Genomic DNA, 13,000 nt, shown 5'->3' on the forward strand with positions numbered 1-13,000 from the left:
GGAGAAACATATCTCTGATAAATAGTGAGAAAAAGGAACATGTCTGTTCTATAGGTATACTTGGTTTTTGCAGTTCTTTAATTGGAGAAACTACATCTAAGAAAGCTTTAGCATTTTTTAACAACCTGTTTAGGTGTAGAATCTTGACTTATTAACTCTAAATATATTTTTTTTGATGCACAATCTTTCCTATTTTATAGATTTCTGTTTGTTCTGTGCGCATGGTGATAATGGTTGGTTTAAAAAAAGTAGTTTGTCAAAAAAGCACATGTGCTGTGAAAGCAGCTAGACTAAATTTTACCTGGGTGAATCTTTACTTTTTTGTAACAGGAGATCAGCAAAATCTCGAAGCAGAAGTCCATATTCATCAAGGCACTCAAGGTCTCGTAGCAGACACAGATTGTCTAGATCCAGAAGTCGTCATTCAAGTATTTCTCCTAGTACATTGACTCTGAAGAGTAGCCTGGCTGCTGAGCTGAACAAAAACAAAAAAGCAAGAGCTGCTGAGGCAGCCAAAGCCAGTGCAAAAGCTTCCAATACTTCAACGCCTACTAAGGGAAACACTGACGCTGCTGTAAGTGCACCTCAAGTGAACAATGTAAAGGACCTGAAGAAAATAAAACCTGAGCGTACGCCTTCTCCTACAAGCAGTGCAAATTTGAAAAACGACAAGGCAAAAGCAAAGGTCTCGCTTCCTGAAACAAAAGCGGAAAATAATTTAATTGCAGACAAAATTACTAAACAGAAACCTGCAGCAGTAAAAGAGAATAAAGTAACTGTTGTGAAACAGCCACCGGTCACTGTAAAAGAGAAAAGCAAACCAAGTACACCAAGTGTAGTAACCAAGGAGAAAGATCGAATTGTTGCACTACCAACCTCCACACTGCCACCCTTGCCTTTGCCTCCCACGCTGCCTGAAGATAAAGAAACTGATAGGTGAGTTGTGCCGTAGATTTTCTTCTTGGGGTTGTCTGTTCCTTTTATTATTGTTATTGTTGTTGTTGTCTGTTCTTTTTTATTGTTGGTATTATTTCCTCTGGAAAACAAGTATAATCCTGTTTGCTAGGTCAGGTTGATGCGTTAGGTAGTTTGCTCTTTCTCTTCAGTTGTTTAACATGTGATTATTAGTGAACTGAAGGAGTTTGATCGTAAAAATAATTTCACTGGTTCTTGAAAAGAGGATTTAGTCTAGGAGGAATCTTTCAGTAAAAAGTACACTAAAGAGATTATTTCCCTTTGCTGGTACTTAATAGCTTTGGGATTAATGCAAGGATGCATTCAAGGATTCAAGATTTCAAGTTCGGTACAAATACGTACATACATCTGTGGAAAAGCTGGATTCAGTAGCAATATGTGAAAATTAATTAGCTGGGGTTTGAGGTAAAGATTCTCTTCCCTTTGGAAGGCAATTGTTTTTATAGCTATGCGTTATTTTAGTATAATTTATCTCAGAGACCAGTATTATTTTGAGCTTGTATAATAGAAGTTCATGGCTTGTCATTTGTGTTAACTTTTGAAGCATAAAAATTGATCTGTAGTGAAGAAATTCATGTCTCTGTTCCAAATGTCATCTGAGTTTAGACTATATTAAGTCTCCATAGTCCTAACAGAGAATACGTGCTGTGATTTGTGTTGGAAAATTATGCCGTTGAGCTGTAATTTACTGTTATGGTTTTGGTGATGAAGTTGAGGAGAGTCACTTTTGTTTTTACTCATGGTGTTACATACCTCTCACGTGTGTGTGAGAAATCAACTTTTCACAAGAAGTAAAACAAAATTTCTTAGCACTGAAGTAATAAGTATTTTAAGTGTGATATATCTTTAAAAAATCAAACCATAAAACAAAAACTCAAACCACTGTGAAGTACTTCTGTTTATATTCCATATCTGTGAAGCTAGCCTGTCTTGTTCTTTGAGAAGTGTGTTGTGTTTCTTTGATTAGTAAATGTAGGTGTGACTAGAGGTGTACATGTTTCTCTTGTGTTTGCTGGTAATTTAATACTCTGTGTTAAACATTAGGATGCACGGGAGGCCTTGGCAAGTAAGTACAACCTAACAAGGCATTAGACAGATTGTTTTTTTTTTTTTCAGTATTAGTAGTAAAAGAGAAATCTTTATTTTTGCCCTTCTAGCAAATGTCATTCCAGTTGTTTGGAATCACATGTGATTAATGTACGGTTGCATTTAAATTTATGACAAAGCCACCCTCTCTAGGTAAACGGGATTTCTGACACTGTTATTTGAGAGCAAGATTTACTCTTTTAACTAAAACTAGTCTAACTAGTTTAAATATATGACTGGTTTTGCAGTACTAATTGTGATAATACAAAATGACTAATTGCTTCTCATTATTAGCATTTTTTAATGTAATACCTGTTTCATGTATAGCTAAACTGCACAGAGGTGTTAAGCTACAATGAAGGGGTTCTATCAGCACTAGGCTCATTCTCTTTTCAAAAAAAGAAAGCCTAATGCTTGCAAACAGGTACATTAGGAAGATGAATGAGAAGTAATAGGAAGTCATTTATGCTTTGCTTGGTTTTGCCTATAGGATGTTATAAACTTCAGATCAGAATGGTTGTGGCAAGTTACGGTAAAGTTTAAGTCATCAAAGAAAAATGATCAGTGTTTTTTAGGGGGAGGAGGGCAAAGATATTTACCTTGGGCTCAGAGTTACTATGGGGAAAGTGTGCCAACAAAGATAGCTTGATACTATGCAGAGCTGGCTGGTTCCTAATGTGTCAGTTGTGAAGTTCAGTAAGAATCTGGTAAACCCCCAAATAAACTGCTGAAAGAAGCAGCAGTGTGGCGAAACCACCATGTAGGTTAGCTGAAAGGGAAAACTGTTCTGGTGGTCAGTGGCACGTGATCTAACGGAACTGAAAAAAGGCTGCTCTTGGCTGCCTGTGTTCTCAGGTACCGCTTTCAAAATCTGTTTGAGAACCTCTCAATATATTGTATTTTCAGTAATATTGAAAGTTTGGGGGCAAAACTGTGAGAGAAGTACAAATCTATGAACTTAAAAATTTAGAATTTTTGTTTACCATGATAATTCCATATGCTATCCAAAGGTGGGTTATTCCTCATGGGGTGCTAACCATTATATTTGTGATGAGAGTGGTATATGCTTCCTTGAGGTGCTTTTTTGAATTCAAGCAGTGACAGCTTGAGAAATGGTAGAAGACATTAAAGTGTTCTGTTTCCATGGAGAAGCATAGACATATGCAAAACACTGTAATGCTTTGTTGAAATATATAAGGGTTGCTAATTGCAATTAGTGTAGCAAAGAATATATGCATTCTGCATGGTGGAAGATAGCAAGATCTTTCAGTTAACAAAAGTTCCTGCTTTATCTGTGAAACTAAGTAGGTAAGAAGTTACAGAAAAACCTCCAGAAAAGGTTCCTGGAGAAGGGTGCTGACAGTAGAGTTGTGCAATTTGGCAAATGCAGCTATCTTAGAAAAATGTCCTCTCAAAGCATGACAGAAAGTTTTCTTGATGCAATGATGGAGTTTGAAATTTAAAGAGAGAATACTACATGAGAGTCCTGTGGGGGAGAAACAGTTATGTAATTCTGTAAAGTTTAGGGATGGTCATGGCTTCAAAGTTGCTGAATATGCAGTAGCTGCACAAATCTATCTAAACTAGAGGAAGTTCTAGTAAAATTGAACTGTGTGCTTAAAAAAAATCTTTCAGCAAGTATGATGTTTTCAGAATTTCCCCATTAGAATGGGAGGAGCATTTCTAGAATTATTGCATAATGTAGTTGTTCAAGGAGCACATTGCTGTACCTGTGTTTGGGATTTTTCTCAAGACAGAGGTTGACTCGGTATCGGTTATCTAATTATGGTTGATGATTAAAAAATGGTCAAATATCAGTAACCCATGGCAGAAAAACATTTAATATTTTTTTCTGATTTTTTTTCCCCTTGGTTTGCGTGCTGATCACTAGAAACATGTTGAATCTGGAGTGCTTCAGCAAATGTATGAGATTGGAATCTGTAAATGAGGTGGTGTGGACTGCCTTGTAATGCCCTGCACTGTTACTGTAACCGCGAAGAGACCAACTTTATAGAGAACTGGATTAGGATAATATTCTCTTTCATATGAGAAGTCAGTCAGAGTACAGATTTGTACTTCTGATATCTGGCAGTACCTGAGCTCTAAATATTCTTAATAGTCTGGGTCATAAGCTTGAGAAGAAGCTTGCGAGGCAGAAGTCATCTGGGCTGGTAAGCCTTGCTGTGTCATCTAACTTCAGCGTTCTCCAGAAAGATCTGATTTCATTGTTCTGGTTTCAAAATTGTAGAATTTTGGTAGTTAGCTGTGCCTCTTCCAAAGAGCTGTTTGTGAACCATTTGTAAAGCATAAATCAAAGTCCCGCAAATTCTAAGAGCGGAGATTTCAAATGTTGATGCATTGACAGCCTAGCACGTATTTAAAAAAAAATAATTCCGATAGGTTTTCCTTTATGTGTGTTAATGTCATTCTGCTGTGTTCAACTTACTAGCAAAATTGTTTCTTTTTCAGTAGTTTGCGAGAGAATATTTCAGTGAAGTCAGTTAAAGAAACAGAGAAGAAACTTCGCCATCTGCTTGCAGACTTGCCGCTTCCACCTGAGTTGCCTGGAGGAGCTGATGTATCCAAAAGTCCTGAAGAAAAGAAGCCAACGGTTCAGATACATAGCAAGAGAAGACCAAAGTATGCTTGTTAGACTTCTTTTTAAAGCCTATCAAGCAAGTAGAAGTTATAATAGTTTCTTTAAAATATATTCTTTTCAAATGAATTCTTCTTTTAAATGACTTTTTAATATTAAAATGAGGCTTGAATCAAACTGCATGGTTTATTGCCACTACTTAGTGGTAGTAAGCCAGTTATCTAATGTCTCATAAATATTTAGTGTTGAAGGTTTTTTCAAAGTTAAGACAATCCTTAGATACACTAGCTGTATTCTTAGAAGTGTTTGTTGTTTTCTAGAATATGCGGACCACGACATGGTGAAACGAAAGAAAAAGAAATAGACTGGGGAAAGCGCTGTGTGGATAAATTTGATATCATTGGTATTATTGGTGAAGGCACTTACGGGCAAGTTTACAAAGCCAGAGATAAAGACACAGGTAAGTTCAAAAAAGGAAATGTAATCCTGCAGTTCTAAAGTGAACAGGATATTTTGGTTTTGTTTTTATGTTGCTTACAATTTGTGTTATTTTACCCTTTAATGTTTAGCAAGTTTTTGGTTGTTGGTTTAGTTTTAAATCTAGCGTTTGTCTAAATCAGAAATTATCTCTTGCTGCCTTGGAAAATCATTTATCTGTAAAGTTGTGGCTGAAAGCAAGCTTGAGTAGTCTTGATTTCTAATGCTTATTGCTTGAGTTTTGACTCTCTGTACACAATTGAGCTAATGAAGAAGAGAGGGTAAATTCTAAAGGGAAACAAAATGGTACCCAGGGCAGGCTGACAAAAAATAATGAAGTTTGTAAAGGGATGTAAGGGTGAAAGAAGCTATGCATGAGATAAAGGCATTTTCCTCCATACTCCAATAGTCACTGTCTGATAGAAGGAAGAGGATCTGCCTCTATACAACGCATTCCCTAAGTGTTGCGTATTGGGTATTTTTCTTGCAGTACAACTGACTTTACAACAGTGACATTTTTTTTAAATTTCTTGTTAAACTATTGCTCAAATGAGCAAATAATCACCAGAATGATATGTAAGAATGTTGTCACTACTTCTAAATAGATAATGCATTGAAATCAGTTCCTCATATGTGCTGTATTTTGCTTGATAGTTTTATGTTCAGTTAGTATTTCTTTCTGTGACTGCTTGCCCTTCTGGCTTATTTGTCCATGCTTTGAATGCTGGATAATTTTCTGCTTCAGTAACTGAATCACCCAGGATCGCATACCAGTTCCGGTTCCCTCCTTCTGATCTCCAGAAGAATGAGCAGTGTAATTAGAATTCCTTCTTCGTTCTTCACCTGTGCCTGTCTCAGTTTGCAAAATTTAGTTCTTAAGTTGAACTGCCACAGTTTTTATTTTTTTACCTCGACCGTGGGAACCATTGCAAATCATTGTTAGGAGCATCTTCCTGCTCCTCTGGAATTCTGTTCTTTGTGTATTTAACTTTTTAATCCTATCATCACCATATTGCTTCTTTGGCAAGCTTCAGGTTCCTTGTGTGTGGCAGTAATTTCTCAACCTCCAGTAGAAAGTGTTGCTCTCTGTATTGAGTGGGTCTATACAGTTAGAGCAAAGCTTCCCTTAGATTTTGATTCCAATCCTGTGTGAAGAGGTGGAAACAAGCTGTGCAATGGGTTTTTCAAGCAAGTGGGTGTTGTGTCATACTGGAATGTGATCTGTTGTGTATGCATCATATACACTGGTGTAGGGTAAGTCCTTAGAGCTAACAAAGATCTCTGTGCTGTCAATAAACTTCCCAGACACAGCAATAAACTTCCAAGAACAGAATGGCTGAGCTGGCATACAGTCTTCAGATATCTTCCGTCATGAGCAGGTCATGCTCCTGCCATTTTGCAGAATCTAGCTTCATCCAGCACAGCCTGCAGTAGTAAAATAATAAGGAAAATTTATTCTCACTGTGAACATTGCAGTGACACTTCTGGTTGTAGAAAGTGTACTGATGGATTTGAGAACTGTTTAGTCCTCTGTCTCATATCTTGAACTACGTAGTATTTCTGGCTAGATGTGTGTTCTGACCTGTGGTGATGTAGTAATAAGAAATCCAGAGCAGAGTTAGGGCTCTGTCTCTCAAACTGCTGTTGATAATCACTCTTATATGGGGGTTTATTGATATTGTGGAATATCAGGATGCAGGTGAGTGAGGTATGAAGGAAGCCTTACAATTGGGTAGCTGAAAATTCTCATTTGTAGCTTTGTTTTTCCATGTGATAGTATCCCAGCAATAGTGAATTCTGTTTCCATTCAGCATAGTGTTTGGTGCAAACATTAAAATGTTAACTGTTTAGTCCATTCAGAAATAGTGACAAATGGGAAGAGTTTTAAAAACAAACAACAAAACCCAATACTAAATCCCATAGTTTGGTTGCTAATCCTTTTTTTTTTTTTTTTTTTTTTTAAATTTACATTTTCTCTTAGGGGAAATGGTGGCACTAAAGAAAGTACGTCTGGATAATGAAAAGGAAGGGTTTCCAATTACAGCTATTCGGGAGATTAAGATTCTTCGACAGCTTAATCACCAAAGCATTATCAACATGAAGGAAATAGTGACAGATAAGGAAGATGCTTTGGACTTCAAGAAGGACAAAGGTATGCACACTAACACTGACGTGGCTCTTTGTGGTCCTGTTCTCAGTACGGTAGTCTGCTATGCTGGATTTGAAGTTAAGCTTCATTAAAAAATACGTTTGCAAATCGTGGTACTTGACAAGGGATACTAATAGAAGTCCTTAATTTAACTCAGCTATGCCTTTTTGCTCATAGAAACATTTTTGCAAATATTTTGTGGGATTAAAAAAAAATGTATTACTTGATTCTAGTTTTGCTGGAGAGTAATAGATGTTTGACTCCTTGACACTGATGGATTAGGGATTTGGGCACGCGTGTCTTGAAGGATAGAAGAAGGGTAAATGAAAAAAATGAAAAGCAAGATTTGTGTGGTGGTGGTGTTTTTCCCCAAATAGAAGGCATGCAGACTTTTACTTTTTTGGTTCCTTCAGTGTTAAGTCTGGCTTGTTTGAGTTACTGCAAGCTCCTTAGCCTGGAGAATCAAGCAAACCATGGAAATCATGCAGTGTTGTTGCTTGGTATTTTTGACATTGGAACGGTCACTTTGTCTTTGGAGGCCATTTCCACTTAGGTCCAAGTCTTGTAAACCTGTCATTTTGGGGCATTTTAGTGTCCTGTGGGGAATTTGGTACATGGTTTGGCTGAGGAGGGTGTGGTACCTGTGCTGCTTCTCTGCTCCCGCTTTCCGAGTTGCTATCCAGTGTGCCCTGCACCAGTGCAGTTAGAAAATACTGTGTACTGCCCAGCTGGTAGAAACACCAGGTGCCATTGTGATGAGTCAGGAGATGGCTGTCAAAATTAATTAGGAGTTAGTTCGGGTTTTTTTCCTAGCATCTTTTCGAAAGTATAATACCTTGAAGGGGGAGGGTATACAGAACTGACACGCTTTTTTATTGTGCATAAAAGTCGGAAGCATCTAGCAGAAGAGTTTCTCTGGATACGTGCAGGTTCTGTGGTGAGTACCTGCTCTGAACCCTGACAGTCTGCAACAGCCAGTTCAGGCTTTTCATGTGAAGCTTGTACTGAGTTCTAATTAGGTCTAACCTACTTGGCTAATGAGACCACACTGAGCCTTGACTTAGTACTTAATGACTCATTAATTAATTTTCTCAGTTTCTGTTTGGTGCCATGTCTAGGATTGAATTGTAAATTTTTTTGGTGTACTTCAAATGGTGTGTCTCATTAATTTCAAATGCATTTTTTTGTCCAAGTCTGGTTTTGTGCTTTTGATATTCCTTTCAATTTAATTTCTCATTCTTACTTAACAGCTTATTAAAACAATTACATTTTCAGAAAATTTGCAAGGGAAGGGGCTTCTCTGGAGGTGCTAGAATAAAATTAGTTTCTGATAGTCTTTTGAAAGCATTAGCATGATAATGAGACTGTGCTATTATGATTTGTCTGTGAAAAGATGGAAGTTGTGTTTTTTTCAGGCACTGCGTTCTATATTTCTCTAATGAATAGTTCATTATGAGATGAGGATTTATAGCTCAGCTGTTGTGGCCAAATTGTAGTCTATGTAGTGAACGAATTCAAGTGAGAGGAAGTTTAGCAATTTTCACTGAAACTCATGCAAACACAAAAGTAGGCGGCTTGGCCTAAGAAGGAACCTTTATAAGGCTGGTAGTGATGTCTTACTCAGGCAGAGCTTACAGAAGAAGCAATCATTTTGACCTCTGAACATGCTTATGCTTAACGTATGTTATATGCTTATCTTAGCTTTGAAATATAGCTCTTACAAAACCCTGCTGATAATCCTATTTGTTAGAGTAGGGAATGAGAACTCTTCTGTTAACATGTTCCTCTAGTTAAATTGGGTAAAGTTAATTTTGTGTCTAGAGAGACCTATAGTATCCTGACTTATTACTCATCTACTTATTCACTTAAGGTTTTTTTTTGGTTGGATCTCAGTCGTTTAAAATGCAGCAAATTTAGTTTTCTGATAATTATATACAGTACTTGTTTTAAGGATGCTTTTTAAGATAGTAAGATTGGCCTGCAAACCAACAATGGCTTGGCTTGTACAACTTTGTCCTGATACTTCAAGCTGTGTTACATGTTTTTAAGTGACATAATCCTATATCTTCTAAATTTTTGAGTATCTGGTTTGTCTCAATATCTTCAGCGGAGTTTTACTTTCAAAGAAAGTGGAAGTAAATTATATCTGTGTTTTATTCTGGCCAGCTTAGGTTATAAGTTTAACGATAGGAACAGCTTTTATAGACATGATTGGTTTTATTCTTTCTAGACAAATCATTAGGAAAAGAAATGTAACACATTGGAGCAGTGGTGTACATATGTTATAAGGCTATTTCCATCCATGGAAGTACAGTACATCAGACAGCAAAATTGTTTGCATAGCTTGGGCATGTACACAGCTGAGTGGGCGATACGTGCGTCTGCTATACTGAGGAACTGAAGTTTTTACCTTTGCAAGTCTTCATTATGTGTGAGAACATACTTGATGGTGAAGTTGGAGAATGGCATTACTGGTTACTAATTGGTAATGTAACAGCTTGATTCTGAGGCACGATCCTGCCAATAAAATGTATATGTTGGATGAGGTGAGAAGGAGTATCTGTTTTGTATGTTTCTCATGTAGGCTTTTCTCCCCTGGCCCTCATTCAGAGGGAGATAGGTGAACACACAAGCTTAGGGGTGGGAACATGACTCATAGTTTGTATTGTGTCTTGTGTGTATATCTGCATAACAGCTGACTCAACCGTATGTTCAGCAGATTTTTTTTTTTTAAACCTACTCTGCTTCTCTCAGGGCATAAAGCCTCATTTGACTTGATAGCACCAAGGAGCTTTAGTTTCCATTCAGTTTTTCCTAAAATCTCAGAACTCTGGTTATTTTTGTTGAAAACATTTTCTTCTAGTGTGCCAGTGCAGGAGCAATTGTGGGTGTAATTCTTCAACAGTACTAGAAGCAGCCTGGCACTATTGATGCTTCTGACCGAGCCTGCTGGCAACTAAGCTTTCCTGTGCTTTTCCTTTTTGTCTGCTTGATGGTAGTTCAAATTAATTGGTGTTCACGTTCATGAACTTCATTTCATGTCCTTTTGGAGCAGGAAGATTGTAGTTTGCAAAAGCTCTTCATCTTCTCTTAACAGTTTTTCTTGTCTGAGAAAGTTTGTGTGACGTTCCCTGTGCAACAGTAATTGAAGAAAAGAATATTTAAGACAGATGTTGAAAACATAGAGCTATTTCCTAGGTCTATTCAAATCTATACAACTCATAAGCTAAGTTAATTGAACTACTTCATCTGTTTTAAAGTGGATCATTGGAAAAAAGGCCCTTCTTTCTTTGGGCTTTTGTCAGCTCTGATTTGTTTTCTCAGTGAGTTTGTCATTTATATGGCTTAGGTGCCTCTCTCTTTTTCCTTTGGGCACCTGAGATGGTCCTTGAGTTCTCAGTTGCCTCTTAATCAGCTAGAAGCTGTTTGACAGCGCTTGACAGTCTAGCTATGGGGCTGCCACTAAACATGTTGAGAGTGTCTGCCTTAGCTTCTGTTGCTGTGAGTGTAAAACCAGTAGGAGTACTGACTGCCATCTCTTCCTCCTTTTGACTGGGAGATACATTTTCAATTGCTAACCCGAGGGAGGATGTGAAACTTTGCATGGGGACTCTAAGAAAAAAAGATCTGGTTAAGATCGCAGCTTGGTTTTATTTGTGTGTGTGGATTATCTGTTTTGATTCTGTGTGTGTTTCTATAATTCATTTTAAGACCTAAGTTTACTTTAGAAAGCTTAAATTTTGAATTAATTTGCAATACAAATTAACAAACTTTTTAGGGATGAAGTCAGTATTTATGCTGACGATACTGTAGCACACATGTCAAAAGAGCACTCTGACTGGTGCGTTGTTGTACGACTAGCAGGTCAATTTCTCAGAGCTGTCAGGGTACTTAGTCTGAAAGCTCCTGGTTTGGAAAGAGTCTATGACAGCAGTCATGCAGATTTCTGCTTATGTTTGGTTTACTTTTCCTCTGCTTTAAGTTTTTTTGTTCAGTTTCGTTATTTCCCTGTGGTATGTGATGAAGCAAGGACAGTATTTTCTCCCAGGGCTTCAGCATGCCCGTGGCTGGTATATGTATTTAAGAACATGTGTCTACGTACGTGCAGTTTGGGTTGGATTTGTTTCAAGAGGAGAATGCAATTGAACTTGCAACCTGCAATGGGAGAATAACACTGTCATCAAATAAAAACAATATTGAGTGGAAATGTGAAAAAAAAAAAAAAGTTCTGGTTTGATTACACTAAATTTGTCTTCAGAAAGTTTTGTGATATCTAAATGGAAAAATGAGTGTAGCAGTGATGTTTTCTTTAGTCCTAAGATGATTAATTCAGCAGCTATACCTTTATTAGGTGTTTCTCAAATTTGAAAATAGGTTTGTAAAACATGAGTAGAAGGAAAAAAATTCATGTCTGTTTAAGGGACTTCAAGGAATTTAAATGTAAAGAACTTCAAGGAATTGCAGAATAATTTCTTCTTTCTTTTTCAAGCTCTATTTGTTAAAATTCTCTTTAAAGTTGTCTTGGAATAGAGTGTGTCATGAGTACCGGAAGAGAAATGTTAAGGAAATGGAAGAGTAAATATAATCTTATTATCTCTAATCAATCAAGGAAAAAAAATGTATTGCATAGAAGAAGCTGAGGAGGCTTATTAGTGAAATTAAAATCTGATGGAACCTCGTTCTGAACAGTGAGTACAGAACAAAATGTTGAAAACCTGTTCAGCAACTCAGCATTGTCCATACCATGCACTGAATGAGGGCAGAGATCCTTTTGTCTTTTAAAGCATTTTTTTCTTTCAAGATAGTGTTGTAATGCATGTATAGGAGGATTGCATTAAAATTTCCACATAATAAGGCACCTCTGGTCTCCCAGTTCCCCTCATCTCGATCTAATTAGATATTTTGTGAGACCCCAAACACTTTGCCCATGAAATTATATTTGGGAAATACTTGCTAAAAAGCTGTCATCTCTGTAGGCTTTTGGATCATTCTCCCTTGCTGCTCCCTCCCTCCTGCCCCGCCCAGCATGAAGCACTTATCTTACTGTGGGAGCAAATGTTGTAACTTGGTGTCCTGCTTTGTTGGATCCGTGTGATTCGATGGCAGTCCAAAAAAAATCCAGGGCCTGCCTGTCTCACAAAAATGCAAAGTATGTTTTGTCAGGTTTTTTGGCCCCTCAGAAAATCCTTTGTGTCTTACAGATTATCAGTGCCATGTTTTGTTGACTTACCCATTTTGTATTAGTAGTTTTACAGCATTATACCCCAGCTCATTTCATGTTTTGGTTAAGAAAACTGCTACTGTTGGAGCTCCATGACTTGAAATATATGAACAGGAGGAGGAGATGTGTTAATCCTTTAATTATTTTAAACTGGTGTATCACTTTCTGACCCTTATCAATCTTAACTGACAGAACGGTCAGAAAGATGAATTTTTCTAAGTGCAAACAAAAGGACTAAGGTGAGAATTCTTTCCACCTGTATAAGTCTCCTTTATTTATTGTGTACCTCCCTAATAGATTCAGCTGCTCTTTCTTATCCCATATTCACAAGTAGGCAATATTACCACTGTTCAGCTGTTCCAGCTGCTGTTCTGTCTACATACAGCGACATGAAGGTTTCTTACTATCTCAGTAGATGAAGGAATGGAGCTGAGCTGTGTGGTGGTCGCAGAGGAAGTGGGGCATCCCAGATGTAAAGCCCCTGTTAGTGCTCTGC

The 13,000-nt window shown here is 37.4% G+C and overlaps 1 protein-coding gene across 1 annotated transcript in view; it reads left to right on the top strand.

The window, feature by feature from the left end:
- Positions 1-330: 330 nt before the first annotated feature.
- The window catches only part of CDK13 (cyclin-dependent kinase 13), a gene marked incomplete at its 5' end in the record, with an annotated part of 33,119 nt that continues 20,449 nt past the window's right edge, over positions 331-13,000 (top strand). The window contains 4 exons of the mRNA XM_010078184.1: positions 331-936; positions 4,531-4,701; positions 4,978-5,117; positions 7,116-7,286. Coding sequence (XP_010076486.1) covers positions 331-936; positions 4,531-4,701; positions 4,978-5,117; positions 7,116-7,286 — 1,088 coding nt within the window. The remainder of the gene's footprint in view (positions 937-4,530; positions 4,702-4,977; positions 5,118-7,115; positions 7,287-13,000) is intronic.

Source organism: Pterocles gutturalis, unplaced genomic scaffold, assembly GCF_000699245.1.
Source record: "Pterocles gutturalis isolate BGI_N339 unplaced genomic scaffold, ASM69924v1 scaffold34353, whole genome shotgun sequence".
Lineage (NCBI taxonomy): Eukaryota > Metazoa > Chordata > Aves > Pterocliformes > Pteroclidae > Pterocles > Pterocles gutturalis.